General features: G+C 34.9%; 1 protein-coding gene and 2 long non-coding RNA genes across 3 annotated transcripts; 1 reads left to right on the forward strand and 2 right to left on the reverse strand.

Moving 5' to 3' along the window:
* Positions 1 to 2,846: 2,846 nt before the first annotated feature.
* LOC128884612 (histone-lysine N-methyltransferase SETMAR-like) lies at positions 2,847 to 3,746 on the reverse strand. Its single transcript, XM_054138098.1, has one exon. It carries the CDS (start codon positions 3,744 to 3,746, stop codon positions 2,847 to 2,849), a length of 900 nt encoding a protein of 299 aa, XP_053994073.1.
* A 12,479-nt stretch (positions 3,747 to 16,225) lies between these two features.
* On the forward strand, positions 16,226 to 18,772 carry LOC128878505 (uncharacterized). Its single transcript, XR_008457423.1, has 3 exons — positions 16,226 to 16,483; positions 17,113 to 17,253; positions 18,644 to 18,772. It is a non-coding gene; the product is annotated as an uncharacterized LOC128878505 (long non-coding RNA).
* Positions 18,773 to 20,062: 1,290 nt separating this feature from the next.
* On the reverse strand, positions 20,063 to 23,347 carry LOC128878502 (uncharacterized). The gene is made up of 3 exons (XR_008457422.1): positions 23,280 to 23,347; positions 22,974 to 23,189; positions 20,063 to 20,933 (listed from the first exon to the last, which is right to left on the reverse strand). It is a non-coding gene; the product is annotated as an uncharacterized LOC128878502 (long non-coding RNA).

Below are 23,347 nucleotides of genomic sequence, written 5' to 3' on the forward strand. Positions count from 1 at the left end.
ATTAGTCGTTTATTTTGAAAGTAGAATAAATCACTTTTTCATTTAATGATTATTATTACATACGTAATTTATTCATCAATTTCCATAAATCCTAGCAAACATCACATAAGTAAAATATAGTAAACAAATTTAACACGAGTCAGCAATTTTTCTGAACATATTTATTTTGACAGTGGTACAAGTAGCTTTCGTCACAAGAATTTTTGTACTTTTTATGCATTACGACTAAGGTGTAACGAATCATTCAATCACCGAGAGCTCAAACTGCTCGGGAGAGGTAAGAACTGGACGGAAGTGAGCTAGCTTGTCCTGCTGCCGAAAGATTGTCTGCAAAATCGTTAATCCTTGAAAATATTATGTAATATCGACAGTCTCTTGCGTTACTCTCAAAGCAAACGCACGTGCACGATATTCTCTGAAAGAAATACGCGTCCCATTTGGAAAACATCGTTCAAAGAGAAACGCGTTAAAAATTTGTAACGCAGATTAGCTCCCCGGTGTTCCTCTATTTCAGTTAACGGTTCTGAGTGGAAGTGGTTCCGAATTCACCCCCAAAACAGTGGCGAGGCATCAATTCCCGTTGTAACGAAGGGGACAATGCATCATGGTTTACGCGTTACGTGTCCTGCTCCTCGCGCTTATTACTCGCGATTGCGAATTGCGTAAGCCTCGAGAATATCGATAGTCTAATAATATGGGACGCGTTCGCTTGTTCGTGGCGCGTCAGCGCGCGTACTTTCGTTGTTCCTGTTGTTCCGCCGGTTTCGGGTGCATTCCCCGCTATTTCCTCTCGATTCGTTCGTCTCAAACGTGTTTCGTGTGCCACTCTCACGCTAGAACGTCCCACAGTGGGCACATCCATCGATCTGCCTGGACGAAACTCCGAATCAACAATTTTCTTCTATTTATCGTTTGTTAGACTTCGTTTACTATCAAGTACAAATGATGAAAAATGTGTTAAATTGGTCAGTTCTCGATCAACGAAAACATGTTTAATAGGACATATTCATAAAAGATATACATTCTATTCAGGACATGTAATTTATTAAAAATTCATTAAAAACCAAACTTTTTCCGTGTTTAATTTTTTTTTATTTCCGTTAGTTTGTCACAAAAGATTAATTAAACAGGTATTTCGTTCACAAGTTCGAGGGTAGTTTTCACCCCTTGAACATGAATATCAATCAATAAAAAAAAAATACATATGTAATATTTTTAAATGCTTTACCTGTGCATCAAGTTTTATAAAAATCGACATGTAACAGTTTTATGATCTTTTTAACTACACAAATTAATCTCAAAATCCAGTGGGCACTATTCAGCAGCTAATTTTTGAATAGTTTATTACATGATAGCACAAGGTAAAGGTTTACATATTTCGAAAAGTTAAACAAGTAATTAATATATTTATATATTTATATATCATAAAATATTCTATATGCATTCCAGAAAAGGTTCGATTTTAGTGAATTGCAAAAAAAAATACTCCACTTAGACAATATACGATTTCAAACGAAGAGTAACCTTCATGTACGTCGAACGCAAAACGATTATTATCAAGCAACAGTTATTATTAGAATGGTACAAATTGTACGAAAATACAGCAAATGGCGCTTTGCTCTTTGGCTTTTTCCAAGACCTATTCCAGTGGTCAAAAATTCTGGTATAGAAATATCATTTTTAAGTTTTCGTCCATCCAGATGATTGGTTTTGATCTCGGTGCGTCCCTCTACCCCGGCATAGAGCAAATCTCGGCGTCGCGGTGTATTGGCAAACCTGGTCCCGCCAATTTTAGATGCTTTGCCTTCTTCTTTTTTACCTCGTACTCAGCTTCGTCCGCTGCGCGTCCCCGCCTTTCCTCTTCTTCTACTTCGGCCGCAGCAAACCTCGCGGCTCCCGCAGGCTGCCATTTTATTTTCACGAGACCGCGGCCCGCTATTTTTGGCCCGTTCTAGAAAACCCGCCTCTCCTTTTTCCGGGTCTTGGCAACCGCGGTCGGGTCGCGAACGTCGCGAATTTATTCTTACGTATGACCGACGAAAAATATTGAGAGGAACCTGCCCACGTCCGAACGGACCTGCAGTTTTTACGACGCACCGTTAGTCACTCGGAGCACCGGTGTTGTATTAGCCATACGGAAAATACCTTGGGGTGCCAAACATTCTTCGCGCGGACGTCAATGTTTTTTCGAACTGTACAATTGCTTTGCGTTGATAATATATAATATAATAAATTGCATTGACATTTCTTTTAGATTGTGAGTTTTTCTTAGAGTGTTGGTATAGGAAATCGATTTTATTCAAGCGTTTGTATGTCCAAGAGTTGACTACTTGCATGTGTTTTATACTGGTATAAGGGAGTTGTTTTGTCTTGACTTTTCCTTTTTGTATAACTGGTGCTTCCTCGATTGTTTCTTTTTTTAAGCAAATGAATGTGTAGCTGGATGCATTTGTGTGTTCAAACTGCGTACAATCTAAGAATATACAGTGAAGAGTATAACTGTGTCAATAACCATAGATTTCGTACAATTAAAATTGCTAAATGACATTACAGAATATTGGGTTGTCCGGAAAGTCCATGTCGATTTTTGGTAAGTGGTACAGGTCTGAATATATCGAAGTGGTTGAAAACAAATAACATGTATTGGGTTGGAAAGAAAGTTCGTAGCGTTTTTAAAGCAAACCTTTAAAGCAAAGTTTATATTCTTCCACATAATATTATTCTACAATGTATTTGGCACTTTGTTCTATTACTTTTTGCCATCTATATGGTAGCTTGAAGATTCCATTCTTCCAGAAAGTGTCCTCTTTCTGGGCGATAAACTGGTCCACGTGACTTTTGCAAGCTTATATGGAGTTGACCTTTGTTCCATTTAGAAAATTTTGTAGGGATCGAAATAGGTGGAAATCTGATGACGCCAGATCAGGTGAATATGGCGGATGGGGAAGAACATCCCACCCAAGCTGCAACAACTTCTGTCTTATTTGTATCGAGACGTGCGGTCTGGCGTTGTCGTGCTGGAACACGATACCTTTTCGATTTGCTAATTCCGGTCGTTTTTCGTCAATAGCTGTCTTCAAACGGTCCAGTTGGGCACAGTATGTATCGGAATTTATCGTTCTGTTATACGGTAACAGTTCGTAGTATAGGACACCTTTCCAATCCCACCAAATGCATAGCATGACCTTTTTTGGGTGAAGACCGTCTTTTGCAATCGTTGATGGTACCTCATTTTGTTTTTCCCATGATCTCTTTCGCTGCACATTGTTATAGAGGACCCATTTTTCATCACCCGTTATTAGCCGTTTTAAAAATGGATCATTTTCATTTCGCTTCAGGAGTGAATCGCTTATGGAAATGCGATCCATTATGTTTTTCTCCGTCAGGTCGTGCGGCACCCAGACATCGTAACGACTTACGAATCTGAGGGCCTTTAAACAATTCACAACGGTCGTGTGGGATATGTGGGCTATCTCTGCGATGTCCCGTGTTGTTTGCCGTGGATTATTTTCCACTAGTGTTCTGATTAAATCGTTATCGGCAACTAAAGGCCTACCAGAACATTCTCGGTCCTCCAAATCAAAATTGCCACTTTTGAAGCGAGCAAACCATTTTCGCACGGTACTTTCAGCAACAGAACCTTCTCCATAAACGGCAGAAATCTTCCGTGCTGTTTCTGTAGCGTTTTTTCCCTTTCGAAAATAAAAAGCCATCAAATGACGGAAGTGCACCTTATATTCCTCCATATTTACACTTCTGTTACGTAGTTGTAAAATTGATTAATACAAAAATTACTTGCACAGAGAGACGCGTTGAACCATAATCTTTTATAATATGTATGCATGTCTTTTGTTTTAAACAAGCATCGAACTGACACACGCTTCCAACGCAAACTGCTAGAAAACGCTACGAACTTTCTTTCCAACCCAATATACTTGCTGCCGATTATTTAAAGTTTAGTGTTTTATCAATAAATTAATGGAAACGAATTGGAATGAATTCTATAGGAATATTTAATTTATTGGTGTTTATGTTTTCGTTTAAAGTTCCACCCTTAAAAGGTGGAAAGGTTGTGGAAGGTAAATGGCACCTATGTAATTCAATAAATATATAATAAAATTCAAACGTGTTTCTGAATTTTTCTTAGAAATTGGCACGAACTTTTTGGACAACCTAATATTACACAATTGTTTATATTACATTAAATAGTGCTAAAAGCTCCTGTTACATTTAATTTTTGCGTACCTAAATGTTGTTGGCATTTTGAAATTAGTTACATGAAATCTCTGGTTATTGATACAGTTATGCTCTTCACTGTATATTAAATAAATTGTTAAAGATAAAACCTAGTTCACGAGTTAATTTATTTGTCGCACTCCAACAACAATTTGCAATTTTTCTCATCAAGCCTCTGTCGACAGATTGCTTCGAATTTCTTTTTAATACACAAAACTGGTTTCTAAGAATAATTATCAAATACGGTGAATCATTTTTCTGGTTGATAGAGTAATATATAAACATAGATATTTAACTTTCCACACTTTTAATCAAAAAATAATATAAATTCATTGTTATTGAGTGCAGAAAGAGAATAAACAAGACGTAACCGAAACAATAACACGATTGCTACAGTAGAATTTTTATTATTGCGTCGAATCGGAAATAAAAATTGAATAATAACCAAGATGACGAATCTGATGAATAGGAGTCCTCCATAGCGTACTCCATTACTACTTCCAGCCTTACTTCTTGCTTAGCGACCATCCCCATCACTTGACACTATCCAATGGATGAGATTCTTCCATGTAGTGCATATCATGTCCAAATAAATATTTATAAAGACTTGAGTGTCTTTAAATTGAGAAGTTATAAAATGCATTGTTTGTTCTGGGTCAGTGGTATACTTTGTATAAAAATCAAAAAAATAAAATAGTTAAAATTAGAAACAATTATTTTATTTTGCCAAAGATTATTAATAAAATTATCTAGAATCTTTAGTGATACCGAAAAATTACTAACAATGAGGAGAATCCAGAAATATTTGTTTTATTCATTCAACTTATTTTACATTCCAAGTCTATTTCCATTATTAACTCTTTGCACTCGAGGCCTTTTTTGTAGTATGTACCAGCAACTCGAGATGCTTTCTTGGCATTCTATTGCCATGAATTCTAAGCTATCGAGATTTGAGAATCAGGCCACCTTTACCGCAGCGACAATTATTTTATTGACATTTCGAGTTCCAAAAAAAATTAAACCTATACTATAGGTATATTTATATGTAGGAGGTAGATTTACTGCGTGAAACCTAATGGTTTATTTTAAGGAGATTGTCTTGAAAAGTATCCTACTTTAAACGAAAACATAAACACCAATAAATTAAATATTCCTATAGAATTCATTCCAATTCGTTTCCATTAATTTATTGATAAAACACTAAACTTTAAATAATCGGCAGCAAATGCCTAAAATAAAACATAAAATCCAGAAAAGTCGAATAAAAATTGTCCGGGAATAATAATTATAATGCAAAGGATAAATAAATAGACTAAAACTTCGCTCCGAATTGGGAGACTTTGGTACGGGTAAAAAGTGACTCAGGTGCGGACACGGTCCTATCCGTCATCCGACTGTTACACAGCGATTCAACTTTCCCCACTATTCGGTTGTTCATTTAAAACCGCCTGTGCGCGTTTCTACCTTCGACGGGGCTTTTTCGACAGATTTTCCCGGGCAACGCTGTATTCCACGATTTTTGTTTCATTTTTCGCGACGATCGGGGATTCGAAATTTCCCAGCGAAACGAACATCGAGGCGGGGCGCGCAGCGAACGGTGTGACCGAAAATATTCAATTCGATATATTTCAAGGGGTAGGAAGCAGCGGCGCGGAAAATTTATTTAACGCATTGTGTAAATAACGCAACGCGCTCGCGGCACACGCCGTGCAAAGCGTTGCGCGGATAATGTGTGCATGCAGTCCCATCAGAATTGTGAGTATTGATCGTTTCGTAGTAAATATATATATATATATATATAGTTTGCACTAGCGCGTTCTAGTGTATCCTAATATGCAGATAAATATGGCGGAGTAGTGACCATCGGGAGGACAGGCTATCGGCAAAAGTGGGCATTGCGTTTCTTCTACGTGGCTTGCAGAGGGGAGCGAAAGGAGGGTCAGTGACCTCACTGGAAAATCGATCGACTCGAGATCAGAAAGGACGAGGGTCAACGTAGAAATTGGAATCTCGCTAATAACGAACTGCGTGATACGCGTTCGGCGATTAAAGTCGCGCTTCGCGCTTTTTCCTCGGGACTACTCCGGAACTGAAAGAATCGCGGCTGGCGGACAACAACGTAGGAAAAATGCTCTCCCCTAAACTCGAGTGAATTTTTCTCGGGCGAATGTTTATCAAATCCTGGCCAATAGTTCAAATATAATAGTTTTGATTGTTTCGTTAAATTAGTTTATAGGTTATCAGTCGAGAAACGGTCTTCAAGAAGTCGAAACGTATCTGTAACGTTCTCGAAACGTAAATATTATTTATATTATTGTTATGTGTTATTAAAACTACCCTCTTGCCTATCATCCTCCCATAGTGGTTTTTTATTAGTTTAAATATTTACTGCCCTTTCTAGAATATATAGAGTTTGGAGCCATAATTTAAATGTAATAGTTTTGATTGTTTCTCGATCAAGGTAATTAGTTTATTGGTTATTGGTCGAGAAACGGTCTTCAAAAAGTATGCGTCGAAACGTATCCGTAACGTTGTCGAAACGTAAATATTATTTATATTATTGTTATGAATTATTAAAACTACCCACTTGCCTATCATCCTCCCACAATGGTTTTTTGTTAGTTTTAATATTTACTGCCTTTTCTAGGATATATAGAATCTGGAGCCATAATTTAAATGTAATAGTTTTGATTGTTTCTCGATCAAGGTAATTAGTTTATTGGTTATTGAGAAACGGTCTTCATTCGAGAAACATAAATATCACTAATATTATTGTTATATATTATTAAAACTACCTATTTGCTTAACATCCTCCTGCAATGATTTCTTATTACTTTTAATATTTACAGCTTTTTCTAGGATATATAGAGTCCAGATCAAAAGTTTAAATATAATAGTTTTGATTGTTTCTTTTCTTTACTTTTAACACTTTTTTATATTATTATATATTGTGAACATTTTGTAGTATTTTGCATATTCAAATTTTGCTACAAATGCATAAAAATCCGCAGTCTAATTATCATATTCCTTTTGAGTACAATCTAGTGTTTTGTTAAAAGAAAAATGTCTCAGTTGCACACATTTTGATCGAAGAATACCTATACCTTGTTTCTCGCCCAAGGTAATTAGTTTATTGGTTATCAATCAAGAAACAGCCTTCAAGAAGTGTGCGTCGAAAGTCGAAACGTACCTGTAACGTTGCCGAAATATAAATATCATTTACCTATATCATTATTATATATCAGTAAACCAACAATCAGTAACTACTACAATGGTTTTTCATTTATTTCTAATATTTACAGCCATTTGTAGGATATATTGTGACCAGAGCTGTCAATTTTATACCGCAGACTTGTTTCCATAAATATTAAAGAACAAGTCTGTGGTTTATTTTCAAAACATCACGAACATCTAATAATGTTTGTAGTACGTAACTTATTCTGATGTTATCTATATTTACATTGACTTTAAAAATACAGTGAAAAATTTGTAATTGGTATTGATAGGGATACAGTTTATGTATGTACATACTATATTCTGTGTATTCTTGGCGTTGAATTATAATTGATCATCTTCGATTTCCTACTTTCTCATTCGTGTATTTTTTCTGTTACTGGAAGAATTACAAAGTTATTTTCTGACGATAGGATAATGACAATGGTATTGATAAAAGTATTTTTGTTATGTGTTAAAACTATTAGAAACATAGTACAAATGTTACAATATCACAAATTCTTTCTAATTCTTTCAATATTAGAGAAGAAAAGAATGAAGAGAATTAGAAAAGAAAAGAATGAGAAAGATGGAAACTGAATTATGTAAAATACTACCAAAAAATGCATAGAATTTTAAATATCGGAAAGCTATAGTTTAAATGGAACATTTTCTTATCCGTTCGACGAAGAAATCTTTGAGTAGAAGGACATTCGTTGGTCAGATGGACTTTAATAAAATAACATGTAATTTCAAGATATTGCAATTCACATAAAAATGTGTTAAGGATCTGTAAAAGAAATTTTATAAATAAACGTGAAGGAAATGTCAGAAAAGATGCTCGAGCGACATCGTAAATGATAGAAGAATCAACAAACATTTCGATTTGCTTAAATCTAGGGTAGCCTGCATTCGGATTCCGGCAAGCTGATTCCATAATCAGAATATGTAAGCCAGCAAATACCTGCTGCAATGGATTAAACTTCTTTGATGGTCGAGTCCAATAGAGACCAATTTACGTAGTGAAGCAGCCACAAACTCGACTACAGAGTTAATTGCGAATATTCCTTCAGGAATGTCATTGCTGCGCCCATTCTAGGAACAGCTGTCTGATAAAGAAATGTAAAATATTGTCTCGTGTAGAAGTTAAATAAACGAAAAAAAGGAAAATTGGATATGAATACTTTGAGCACAGTGCCAAGGCACACAATAAACCCCAAATGATGCCGATGAATAGTAATTTGCACTTCCTGAACAGGGATAATAATATTATTATTATCAGACTGTAGATCTTTATGCAAAATAAAATCTTTGCAAAGGTATATATGGAAAAATTAAACCTAAATAGGAATTTATTTTAGTTTTCAAATATTATAATATAAACTTTACTTTTAACACTTTTTTATATTATTATATATTGTGAACATTTTGTAGTTTTTTGCACCTTCATATTTTGCTACAAATGCATAAAAATCCGCAGTCTAATTATCATATTCCTTATGAGTATAATCTAGTGTTTTGTTAAAAGAAAAATGTCTCAGTTGCACACATTTTGATCGAAGAATACCTATACCTTGTTTTTAGGTTCAATCACGTCTTTATTCTTTCTTAACGCTTCGATTCATCATCTTTGATGTTATTCATTATTGTTATCGTTGTCTGTATTTATGTACTTTTTCTTTATAATTTACTATTTACATTTCGTAGATTAATATACACTTACTATAAGTTCTCCTTATCCTCTAACGTAGTTTGGTGTAGAACATAGAATAAAGAACATAAACAACGTATATCAAATTATTAATAACTATATTATAAGTCACTACTTTAGGCATACTTTAGAATATTATTTTACTTTAGAATGGAAATCGAACGACTAAACGCATCCAACCAAGTTTAGACTTGTCATTTTCAAACGCAAACGCATAGCGACTCACGTATATCGACACATCGTCGTCGGCACTTATAATCACGAACGTAGTCAATGACGATATATCGTTATTCGGTACTGCAAGAGTTAAAGGTTAGCCCACTCTGACACCTTGAAAGGTCGCCTCTATTTCTAAATTGATTTCTCGGAAGTTATCAGACTTATCAGAAATCTGATAGAATTTATTTTGGATTATAAATGTATATTGTACATAGATTAAATAAATAATATCAGTTTTTATTAAACGTATGTACATACGTTTAGTCAAATTAGATAAATGTTTCAATAGATGTAGAAATTAATTCCATGCCTTTCTAAAGTAAACTTACCATTTATTTATAAAGAAAAACTATACAAGTATTAATATTTTCTCAGTCACACATTTCAAGAGACACATGTAGTTGTGTGTTTCATTACTATGAAGCTTGGTAACGTAACACAAGAGCCAGGAAATATTTCTATTTAACCCTTTGAGGTTAAAATAGAAAATATTTTACTTAACACATTCTTATTTTTACAAATTATTTAAAAATATGTGTATAAATGAAATTATCGGAAGGAAATGACAACAAAATCTCTTAATTATCCTCCAGTATATAGGTAACACATATTCCACTATTGTTTTTATTAGAAACCAGTAGGCACTTAAAAAATCAATTTTAAATTTGTGGTTACCAGTAGTAACCAGTTGAAAAGGTTAACTTGGAAAGGTTAAATTAGATTTATAAATAATTATATAAATGTAGAAACAAAGAACTAATTTCTATAGATAGTGACTGTCAAGTACACTCGTAATTTGTTAGAAGAACAGCATTAAGCAAAATTTGTGGTCTACGAATGTGGTAATGACCACCAAGTTGAGACTTGCGATGTGTATAGATTCATTGTAATCTATGTACATAAGATCAGATTGAGAACACAGGAGGTTGATTATTTAACTTAACAAAATGACGAGTAAATATTTTTATATAAACTACAATAATAAACAATTGAATGTAAAGGTACAGATTTAATTTCTACGCCTAATACATATAATAAAAATTCGGATTTTATGCATAGTATTGACATATAGTAGCACAGAAAAAATACAAAAAACATGTACATAAGGTTTGTTGAATATATTCTATAATTAATATAATAATATTATTTCATTTTGCATAAATGCATTTTAGGGTGATTCTTAAAAGGTTGATTTTCGAATTTTGTTTGATTTTCTGAATTTTTAATGTATTTTTTTAATTCTTATAATTTTAACTTCACCAGCTTATAACTTTGCACCAGTTAAACTTACGAGATTTTTACACCAGTCTTGTTTGCAAAGCATTAGATTATCCATAAGAACATATCATCTCATAATATTACAATTATTTCATTCTCAAAACATAAAAATCAGAATGCAAGATGTTTTCTTTCCCTACATATTTTAAATAGAAGAATTCGTCCTTTGGGTCCTTTACGATGGGAATAAGAATTGAAATAGAGTGTTGAAATTTTTAAGGAATTCATTTTTGGTTATAACGAAGCATTTAAGACCCTGGAAGCATTAAATCGAAAGTCACCCTTTTAAAGTAATTTTATAGTATCGGTTTTTGTAACATATCAAATTTTCAGCACGTTCCTATATTGTATATGGATTTAAATTGAAAAAATTCACATAAAAATCTCTATGTTCCATAAGACTGTGTTAAAATTACAAAATCATCATATCATTTTTTATCAAATTGGCGTGGATCAATTTAAATCAAAGTGGGCTCATATCAAATGACGTTTTGTTAAAATCCTTCATGAAATAAATCCACGGAACAACTACCTTAAGAACCACCTTAATGCACATACCTTTTATTAATATCTAGCATGCATTTACTATATATTAGGTTCATATCATAAATAAATAAATAAGAATTCGAAAGTCGTCCTTCTAAGAACCACCCTAATGCACATACCTTTTATTTACATCTAGCATCCATTTGCTATATATTATATTCATATCATAAATAAATAAACGGTGCAGTGTACATATAATACAGTTTGTGGTCGACGAGCTTCTTCGGAAAATCCCGGAAAAGCACTCCCGGAGCGTACGTTTGGCTCGCGCGCTGCATCCGCCCCGCGTATGAGTGGCGAGGTGCACCGAGGTGCGCGATCGAAGCCCGACCGTATCGAGAAATCTTTTTTGCCGCTGGATGCCCGCGCGAATCGGCTCGCCTTGTTTCGTACATACATCCGCGTATTTTCGGATGGTTTTCTCCTCTATCCGCGGAACAAAACGAGAGAGAGAGAGAGAGAGAGAGAGAGAGATAGAGAGAGAGAGACCCTGTCCCATCCTTCCCCACGCTCCCTCTTTTCACCCGCTTCCAGTGTCCCTTATCCTCTCTCTCTCTCTCGCTCTCTCTGTGTCCCTCTGCTAGTTCCTCGGCAGCGTTCGCACGTCTCTGCGGAACGGGAGGCAACGGACCAGCGTTTAATGTAAATCGCCACGCACGGACCGCGCGCGCGAAAGCGAGAGGGATGCTCTTGAGCGCGAGGGGGTCGGCGCGGGGCAAAGTTACGAGCGAGAGAGGGGGGGAGGGGGTACGTGGAACATACATATGTAATAGGTAAATGTGTACCCACGCCCGCGTCCCTCGGACCCGTTGCTGCTCTCTTTCTCGCTCCCTCGTCCCTTCCCAACAATGTTGTTCACTGTGTCGAGCACGCTTCCACCCGCGCCTCTTTCGTCGGATACTTCTATCCCGGTTCGACGGTCGGTCGACTCTCTTTTTCGATCCAGCCTCGTCTCTGTCGCGCCACACGTCTTTTCTATAGCTCCAGCTCTTTTCACTGCTGACTCGCGCGATTGTCGACGCCGAAGTCAAAACCGAAGTCAACCGATCGAACCTATTGATCGGTTTCGTTAAGGGGCTGTGTACGCCTAGAATGAACGAAAGTACGGTCAACTTTTGGAATTTTTGCGGCTGGGTCTCGATAGGGAAAAATCATTGTATCGATCGAGTACAGAACGGGTATTGTTCGAGTATTTTAAGTAGGTTTTTGTACGCTGCGAATGGCTCTTCGATGTTTCTGAGTGATGCATGCACGTCACGCGTTTCGTTAGTGTAATAGTTTTTAATATTGACAGTATGGGTATGCTTCGCTTTGTTTTAAGAAGTAGATAACTTTTCATTGCTTAGCTATTATATATATTAGGTGGACTGGAAAGCAATGTCGTTTTTGCGATTTTAAATACTTGTTTATCATTTATCAGCTCATTGATTTTTCTGGCATTGAAAATTTGCACACATATTAGGTTGACCCGAAAGTTTCTTTCGCGAGTTGCACTCAAGTATTTTATGTGGTCGTGTTTATATAAATAGACAATCTAATTACATAGATATTCATGTTGTAACAGTAATGGAGCAAAATGAATCGTGCACAATTCAGTAATGTAACATAAAACATAAGCTATTGTGCATGTATTACTTATTAATAAAGCGAAAGAAATTTTTGGAACAACCTAATATAATGAATTAAAGATAGAAATTTATTGGAAAGTTTGAATTTAATGTAAAAGAAACGAGATTACTTTTCGGTCTACCTAATATTTCGTTTTATAAATGTTTCTCATTTGAATAAATGTTTCCTAAAGTCATTTTTCTTACGTACTTTCTTCTTCTGTTATGACAATTGCATCATTTACACAGATTTCCTCACAGTATCGCACGGGACAGGCTTACACACGTATTATTCAAGGGTAAATACGTGAACAATTGAACATTCTTGCAGGATTCTTTTTATGCTTAATATTATCCGAGTACCAAGACCCGATATTTAGCTAAAAGTACGATACAGCCAAGTATTAGCTGCCTGTATCGATAAAGTAATTAATACATAATTGATACATATAATGCATTCGCATAATATGGAATTCCGAAACAGCATTCCAAATTATGCTGTATTTTGCATAATAAGGAATTTCATATTATACAAAATACAGCACACGAAACTCTGAATATCTGTGTTACTTCATTTAAATGGACTAATTACAGTAAAAGAATAGATAGAGAAATATTTGTTCGATTCTGTTATAAAAGAGAGACACGTAAGTTATTATTGAAACAACAGTAATAAATAATACAGAGAAATAGCTTGGTATATAATATAACTTCACAAAACGAACGAAGATATGTTAAATATAATAAAAAAAATTATCTTCTACAAAATACAATGTTTAAAAGTAAAAATGTTACAATATGGTTATTCACTATTTTGAAAGTATTTTCGCAGTTTAACCATAGAAATTAATTTCGAATTGTTTTTAACAGACCAAATAACTGAGACATGGGAAAAATCATACGCTACACCAAAGACAATTTTAGATTTAATTTATTCCTCAAAATTTGAGGAATATTGAACAAGTTTCAAATATTTTGTGTCGACCGGGTAAAAGGAAAGTGGTATAAATAAGAACACAAAATAAACTTTGTTTGTTAACTTTAATATTTAATAAAATGTTAACTATATTATTACCACAGACCATTATTAATTCATGTTCATAAAAATTCATATTATTAATTCATATTCCATGGACCATACAGTAGTTCTTCAGCCTCAGACGAACAGTGGGCTGGGTCTTCTCGTAGAGTAAGTAGTAAAGTGGTTTCAGTGTACGGCCGTTACTCGTCCGTTATGATACAGAAATAGTGAGTAATAGTTGGAATATTCAACTGCATCGTTTGCGTTAGTAATAAGATATTGTTGCAGTCGCTGTTAAAAATGTTTGGAACTATATACGCGATAATATGGATATCGATTAGATTTACCCTGGAATACGTTATATTCTGAAACTGTATTAATCAAATAACAATATTCTATGCGTATGCAACTTTAAAAAAACTATAGAAATATGTTAAACCGTCATGAAGGTATACCCATCGAGGTTAATGGATTACACCATTTTCAAGACATAAAATAGTCGTCGCCTTCTAGATAATATTTAAATATGGTGCATTTAAATGGTCGAAAAAAAAACTGAGTTTGTATATGAATATGGATAGCCTGTAGAGTACAAAAATATTTACATTTGTCTGAAAATCGATTCATATAGAAAATGGCGGCTTCGTTGGGAGTTGCATTTTCTCGAACAATGGTGCTGTTGATGATTTTCGTTATCCAACTGTTTGAATTAAAAATCTAAAGGAGATTCTTATTCGTGGGCGTATTCTTTACAAAGCGATGTACGATTTCTTTATATCGGTTTCATCGTCTTCGAAATGTAAAGCAAAAACCAACTGCATTTGTACATGAAACAAAATAATGAAATTTTAACTGCTTCGATTTTGGTGTATTTCAATTTTTCATAAAGATTATGCGTCGAGTTCTAAAGAAATTATTCAAATTTTAATGAAGTGAGTTCCATTTGTAACTTCCTGAGTGTTGATTACTTCTGACCAAAGCAATCTGCGTGGTCCATTCTATTGAAAACATGATTCAACACAGTTCCTCCTTGCTAATTCCTCCTTCGAGGAGAAGGACTCGATTACTTTACTATTGTTACCAAGTAACACGTACATATTCATGTCAATTGTCCCTCAAGCACACAGGAGATCGTGAAAATTCACGAACGGATATATGCGTTAATAGTCAACACAAAATAGCTCTCTCTGGATGCATAACACCCAAAGTGCTAACGACGATGTAGTTGATGTGACACAAAACAAAGCTATGTAGAAAAAAGTGAATAATAATAAAGCAGTTAAAATGTTGTATTATTTCAAACTGTCATGCTTCATCTTCGTTCCAAATAAAATACACAGAGTGGTAGAGAATTTCTTCAAATACAAATGACGGATGTACATCAATCAAAACGCAACTCCATTTTTTCAACTTTTTGGGAAATGAAAAAAAATGTTTTGAAATTCAGATTTTTGAATTTTCTTCAAAAATCAAACCCATGGAAAAAATGGAGCTGCTTGCTTATTGCAACACACCCCTCAAATAGATCTAGCTTCACTCAAAACGACTAATCAGTAGATGCAATGTAAAAGAATATTTAACAACTTCACATTTTCCACTCCAAACAGTCGTAGCTAATAACTGTTTAAGATCTTGATGCAACGTTAAATAGATACAAAAAGTAAAGCATTATAGAAACAGAAGTAAATAATACTATAACAATTAAAACGATCTATTATTCTAATCTGTTATTTTCTACCTTCGTTTTGATTAAAATACACAAAGTCACAAAAAAATTATATTAGAATTTCTAAAAAAAAATCACTCATCAAGTGGTAATAAATTTCTCCAAATACGAAATAAGTTTCATCTCTAATGACTGACCAATCATCGCAATGTAAAAAAAACTCCATTAAAAAAGGAAATAACGAAACAATTGAAAGATTGTATTAGTTTACAGTTATTCTTTACCTTCGTTTGGTATAAAATACGCTCGAGCCCGGTACACAGTAACATTCATTATTAGGTGGGCTTTCGATCGGTTCCGTTCCGTCTCTTTCTATCGCGCGCGCGCACGAGCCGTCTCTCTGTTCCGCGCAGCTCCGCGTGGATGTTGGCCGTGGCTTCTTTTTCCCTCGGTTTTTTTCGCCCTGGCACGCCTCCGAGCCAACGAGTGATTTTTATAATCTGCTACTTGTTGCACGCCGGCGGCCGGAATGCGTCCCGCCCGGAAAAACCGGAAAATAGAGGAAAACAAAAGCGAGTGCGGAGGCCGGCTACATCCAGAGAACAGAACAGGGTGGCCCGGCCAATGGGGTGGGAGGACGGTTGGGGCGGCGAAGGAGGGGGTGAAAAAAGAAAAAGGCACCGCGGGACCAGTCGACGGACGCTCCGCGCGCGTGTGCGTGCCCGCCCGCGCCTGTAACCGTCGCTGTCCCGCGCTCCGTCCGCCGGGAACCGCTTTTCCGCACATTTTTTCCCCTTTTTTTACACCTCCGGCCCGATTCCGGGAATGCCACGGTGTTTCCAGTGAGATCTCATTCATTCCTACTCCGGGCAAATATTTATTCTTTTCGTTTATTTCATTACGAGTCGCGCACGCGACACGACAACTGAACGCGATTTGTAATGAGTACATTGCGGGTCTTTATGGAAAATAAAATATTTACAAAGGTACGAAAATTGAACCTAATTAGGAATTTATTTTACTTGGTAAAGACGATGACACGAATTCACTTTTAATATTTTGTATATTCTTGCACATTCAAATTTTCTATGAATGGAGAAAAATTTGCAGTTTAGACGTGGGACTAGATATAGAAAAGTACCTAAGAAACAACGTGAGACGTTTGTCAATCGAAAAGAGTGATATCAAAGATTAAGGCTAACGCAACAATCCTTAAAATAAATGGGAATGTGAAATGGAAGTTAGGAGGGAATATTAAAAGAAAAAGTCTGAGAATATATAATATAGAATACTAACTAAGAGAATGTTTATTTAGTTAAATAATATTAAATATACAGAGCTTATATTTATATATACATACATTTTTATCATATTAATAGATCTATTTTAGATCTTCGTGTTGTATCAGTACCCTTTGATCATTTGTTTGGAGTTTGCTAGCTTTCCTTGTGTCGATCTTTCTGTCTCCACATTTGGGACATCAAGAATGGAACAATTCACCATTGAATATCTTTATTTGGAAAATCAGCGTTCAATAATTCTATTGCGAATAGCACACCGCCATTTTAACGTCAGGAATCCTCCCTCGAAATCAATGATTGGTTGTTTGGTGCAGCGTTTTCAGCTGCACGGTGCCGTAATTGATTCGCTGCTATCAGAGAGACGATGTTCGATTATGACAGAGGAGAATATTGAACATATCCGACAGAGTGTTGAAGAGCCAGGAATGTCGACTCGAAGACTTACGGCGATCCCTGTAAGTACCTCGAAGATCGAAGTAGTTATTTTGAAGCCATTTACAACTCTTCCAATACAAGATCCACCTAGTACTTCAGTCTTGACAACTCGTATCTTTTTCTTGTGGGGTTGTTTCGTTAGATTGTAAGTACAATCATTTCTTTTTCGTGTCATTAATAATTGTTAAATATGAGTTGTTTTCTGTATGACCATTTCCAGTTAGGATTGTAAATAACTTGTAAATTTTCGGAGGAAGAATAATTTTATGAAGATGTGAAATAAAATGGCCATCGCGTTCTCCAAACTTAAAACTCTCTGATTTATTTCTGACTTATTCTTGTAGAGTTACTTCGTTAGGTTGTATAAGCAGTCTCTGGCTCTTGTTATTAATAATTGTTAGGTACCATGTTTTGTACGTAACCTTTCGCAGCTAGAAATGTAAATACTCCAGGCGGGACAATTCTATTTACCGTAGCAGTGGCGCAGTAATCTGGATTTGCAAAAGTAACTAATAATATTAAGCTGTTCTAATTATTGGATACAGTTTCTAGTAGGTGTATTTATAGTACGCGTGTTATTCTACTGATTGTGCTCTTATTGCAAACAGATCTATCGCCAACTAGTTTTCTCCCGCAGTTTCGCTTGCGTGGATGTCGGTACACAAAAAAATTGTTAGAATTATGTGTACTTCGCATTAGAGAGTAGAAAGTAAATTTATATATACAGCGGTAATTAAAGTGAAGGTATATTGTAACCATTTTTATTTTATTATGCTTTTCACTTATTACAGGTTTATTTAAATCTCATAAATATAGACACATATTTTGTTATTCTTAGTAGACGTAGAAAATATTTGCATTAGACATTTGGTACTTTTTTTACTTTAAAGATAGCATACTGTTTACAGTATCTATGTGTTAATGTCAAACTATGTTTCAACTGGTGATACTGTTCAATTTGGTTTCAACTGACGATGCTATTAATTAGATTTCAACTAACAAAACTTTATATGCATACAAAATAAAACTCCTTTCAATTTTTTCCTGTTAATTAAATGAATAATGTAAGGTTTACAGGACACTTCCTTATACTATACAGACTCATTCGCACACATCTCCTCGCATGACTGTAAATCGTTAGTCCTCTTCCGTGTTACAAAAACAAAAGAGAGTCACAATTATTTCTCTCAAAAAAGGAACAGTGTATATTTTTAGTTGATGTGGAAATAATTCATATTAGACATTTAGTATATTTTTGACCTGAAAAACGCTATTCCTTGTTAATTAATGGTGAATGGACAAAGGATACGCTAAAATAAAAAGTGGCAAATATATTTAGTAGCAAATCTTTATAACGTACATTTAGAATTTTTTTTTTTAACTTAAATATAGCGTTCCTCATTCATATAGGAGTATAAATGAGTCATAAGGCACGGAGATCCTTGGATCCACAGTCGACCGTTTTTCCTCCTTTCGTCGTTTGAACCCTTATTCTGGAAATGGGAAAGCGCGGATACTACATTAATTAGAGACGGATGGATAAAGGATACACAAAAGTAAGAAATGGTAAATCTTATTGTGTACATAAAATAGGTAGGTATTTTTAATAGACATATAAAATATTTACAATGGACGTTTATTAATTTTTTGACGTTAAAAATGACGTTCCCTATTAATTAGGGACGGATGGACAAAGGATACGCAACAATAAGAATTAGTCAATCATGTTGTTTGTAAATACGTGTTTTTAGTAGACATATAAAATATTTACATTGCATGTTTAGTACTTTTTTTGATATTAAAGATGGCGTTTCCTCATTAATTAGGGACGGATGGACAAAGGATGGGAGAAGGTAAGTAGTGGTAAATGGGTGGACGATACGGTCACTTTGTGCCCCGTGAGCACGGCGCGCAAAATGGCTTCCTCCTTTTCAGGAATTATTACGATGTAGGAAGTCTCGGTTAATGTAGTGGGGGTGGAGGTGGAGGTGGAGGTGGCCGAGCGCGGAGCGACAGTCGGCCGAAAGTTTAAAATAGAATACCTCGCGAGTAACTTTCATCGGTCGTCAAAAAATCATGCAGTGTCGTACCTAGCGGGGGGAACGCCGCCTCCCACCCACTACGAACGAAGTAGACAAGCGAAACGAAGGGGGAAGACACGGGGAACGCCGCGGGAACGAACCTCGGGAGAACGAGAAGGAAACGACGGGGAGCGTGGCCCTCCTCTCCGACGCTTGACGGTCCGTGTAACGGCTCTAGGATATGCCAGTGCTTCCCAACAGGTGTGCCGTGATTAATCTGTCATGAAAAATCGCGAATAAGAGAATTATACTTCTATCCTCCTTATCCAAAGGACGCCTTTTTGAGCATACCAGTTATTGCGCCATTGCAAATCGTACATAAATTTCTTGAAAATTAGAAATTAGTTAGAATGACCTGTAATTGTTTTCTGAATGTTTATATATCCTGTGTAAATGTATATTCATTAGAAATTAGTTAGAATGTCCTCTAATTGTTTTCTGAATTTTTATATATGCTATGTAAATGTACATGTATTGTTAATATGCACAGCTTACGTCTGTGAATGTATATTTATTAGAAATTAGTTAGAATGTCCTTAATTTCTTAATCTTTCTTAATTTTCTTTAATTTTTAATATGGATTTCATTCAATATTGAGATAATGTGACATTACAATTCTCTTAAATTTCAAATAATGAAATTTTCGATATTAGTAAAGATTAAAATATTTTATATTTTATATTAATTATATTATTTTGTCAATTTTCATTTCGAATTATTTCAGAATTGAACGCGCACATTTGTTCCTGTGAAACTAAGAAGACTGCTTTAATTTACTGTATTTTCAATAGCTGAATGTTTTCGATAATTTCTGCGTTGAAGTAAACTTTTTTTCAAGTGTTCTTTACCTTCTTATTGTCCATTTCTCGTTCCTCTTTGATATCGCATCTTCATTTAATGTTCAAAATTTATTCTAAATTGCACCAAAATGAAATATATTTTTTTCATAAAGAACACATTCATTTATTTATTTTATTTAAATTGTAACAAAGAACATTGTCATGGTACAAAATATATAGGATACGTCAAAATTATGTTAACACTTAAGTAAAGTATAACCATACAAAAAATGTAAACCATTTTCAAAAACTTTAGATGATAACCTGTTAGTAGTTGTTCAAAACATTGTTTCAAACGCTCAAGAGTTATGTTTAAAAAAACGCAAGTATCTCGTTAAAACTGAAGTTTTATTCATTTCTAAAACCACTCTTACATTTGAACTTTACATTTTGAAGTGTTCATTCTATTATGAAGATTTTTTGACAATTTAAATGTAAGACAAATTACTGTGAAATTTCTTTATAACGTTCACCCTAATCAGACGTCCATGCTTAAGATCATACTTGCCACTTGGTCCTCGATTTATCTAATGCGCATATCTAAAATGTTGCGCTAACATTCGATGAAAATAACATCTCTTTTATTAAAAATACCCTTGTTAATTATTGTCACTATTAAAAAGATGCTAAAACTATTTTATTCATACTGAAACTTATTTCGTTACGTCCGACTTGATAAACGTCTGGTACAATAAGAATGTCACGTAGGAAATGACATGCGCCCGTTAAGAGTTAAAATAATCTTCCCTATTTGAAGTGCTAATCAAGATGTGCCAAATTCTGTAATTGAATACAAATAAAGTAAAAATAATATTCGTTTTTATTGTGTTAATGCAATATTGCAACATAACTGAAATACATATAGCAATGTAAAATTATATATAATTTCAAAATAAATGATCATAAAAATATCTAATACTTTAACAAGTTGACTGCCAGACTAATCCTTACGAAAGATATAAGCCTGAACTTCGTTTCTTTTGGATTGAAACATATCTATATTGAATTCAAACTTGTACTTATTTTCACGACTTCGACAAATTCACGAATTCTATGCAGATTTATTTTTTCCAACTTTTCATCTTCAAAATAAATTTCTTTACTTCTTTAACACAGCAAACAACATGTCGATGAAATTTCATTGTCCATTCTACTCGTGAATGCTATTCACGGGGAAAATTGTTATTAAGATATAAAATTTCAAGAAACGTATAAAAGTAAAAATTCACAATCAAGCGACGTTTTGCATCGAATGAATATCAATTACAAATAAGTCATTGGACCGTGTTTGCACTCAATCATACAACATTTTCAATTTTAAATATGTGTAAAAGAAATACGATAGAATTTATGTAAATCTATCGCATTTCTTTTAAAACTCATTTTGAATGAGCCACGTGGATTGCAAAATTGAATTGATTAAATTTATTTAAACACAGTATCACCCTTAAATAAACCCAGAAATAATAGCTTTTAATGTCGTTTCTCGTATTTACAGGTAAGTGTGTATAGTAAGTTAATTAAACATTGTAAATAGTTGTAAATAATAAATCTCGTATTTACAATGAAACTCAGTTCAGTTATTATCTCCCCAAGATAAATCAGAGAACGAAAGGATTAACATATTATACAGGGTGTCCCAGCATCGGTGGTACAACCGAGGTGGGGTTGATTCTACATAAAAAAACGAATCGAAAATAAAGAATAAAATTTGTTCATTTGATGTTTCGTTCTCGAGAAAATCGGTTTTGAATATTCAGCGAGTACGCGTACATGTAACTATGGTTTAGATGGATGGATCCCGATACAAGTCATATGTCTGTTTATATTAGGTTGTCCTAAAAGTTTCTTTCGTGAGTTGCATTCAATTATTTTCTGCGGCAGTGTTTATATAAATAGACAATCTTATTTCTTAGACATTGATGCTGTAACAGTAATGGAGCGAAATGAATTGTACACAATTTTGTAATGTAACATAAAACATAAAATATTATGTACGCATTAATTATTAATAAGAGGAAAGAAACTTTTGGGACAACCTAATACATATGACACTTATAAGTAGTACTCATATCATTAGTATCAAGATGATGTGCTGTATTACTCATTTTTGTCTACGGATTTAGAGTGAATTTAAAGTCTGTATCGAGATCTATCCATCCAAACCATAGTCACGTGTACCAGTACTCGCTTACTATTCAAAATCGATTTTCTCGAAAACGAAACCTCAAATGAAAAAATTTTATTCCTTATTTTCGATTTGTTTGTTCATATAGAATCACCTCCTTCTCGGTTGTACCACCGATGCTGGGACACCCTGTATATGTATATTCCAAGATTAATAAACCATTTAGAAAAACGAAACCGTACAAGTGTTTTTTTATTATTCAAATACAATTACAGTCGCGAAGTGATTGTCGTTAGCGTGTCGCGAGGCGGAGGAGGTTGGGAAGCACTGGGATAGGCCACGCGGTTAGGTTCGACTTGGAAACGCCAGAATGTACGGGCACATGCACACGCGGTGCGAAACTGTGGCGCGCGCTCGATGCATAGTCGCGCGACTCGCGAGCGTGCTAGCGCGTGTGTGCCTGCCGGCGCGGCATGGCTCGGCGCGGCGCTGCGACCAGCCGTTCCGCGAGAATTTACCGCCGGTAACTGCGACCAGGCAGGAAGTTCTCGCGTGGCCGAGGAAAGATATTTCAGAGCTTTTGTTGATCACGCCGCCCGATTCCGTATTAGGAATTACCAACGCCACGATTCGATCCCACCTCTGTCCGCAGACTCGCGCCATACCAAGGGGACCCTAGGTCACTCTCATACCTCGCTGTAATCATCTTCATCCGAAATCTTCGGTACTCCAATCCTGTTTGTTGACTTATGTATTCTCGTATCATAGTCAACTTTTTATTTCATCAAATCTCCATAGGATGTTCTAATTCCTATTCCAGAATAACGGAAGGAAAGGTGTCCATCTTCTATCAGTTGACAACGTTATCCAATTACGAATATATACATGTTATAAGTATTATGTAAAAACTAAAAGAAAACGAGGAAAGAATATATTAACTTTGTTAAAAATGAACAATTCATTGTTATGTTTCAAAATTTTAAGAAAAAATAATTTACCCTAGGTCACTCTCCTACTATTCCAATCATCTTCATCCGAAATCTTCGGTACTCCAATTCTCCAAGCC

Source organism: Hylaeus volcanicus, chromosome 1 (assembly GCF_026283585.1).
Source record: "Hylaeus volcanicus isolate JK05 chromosome 1, UHH_iyHylVolc1.0_haploid, whole genome shotgun sequence".
Taxonomy (NCBI): Eukaryota; Metazoa; Arthropoda; class Insecta; order Hymenoptera; family Colletidae; genus Hylaeus; species Hylaeus volcanicus.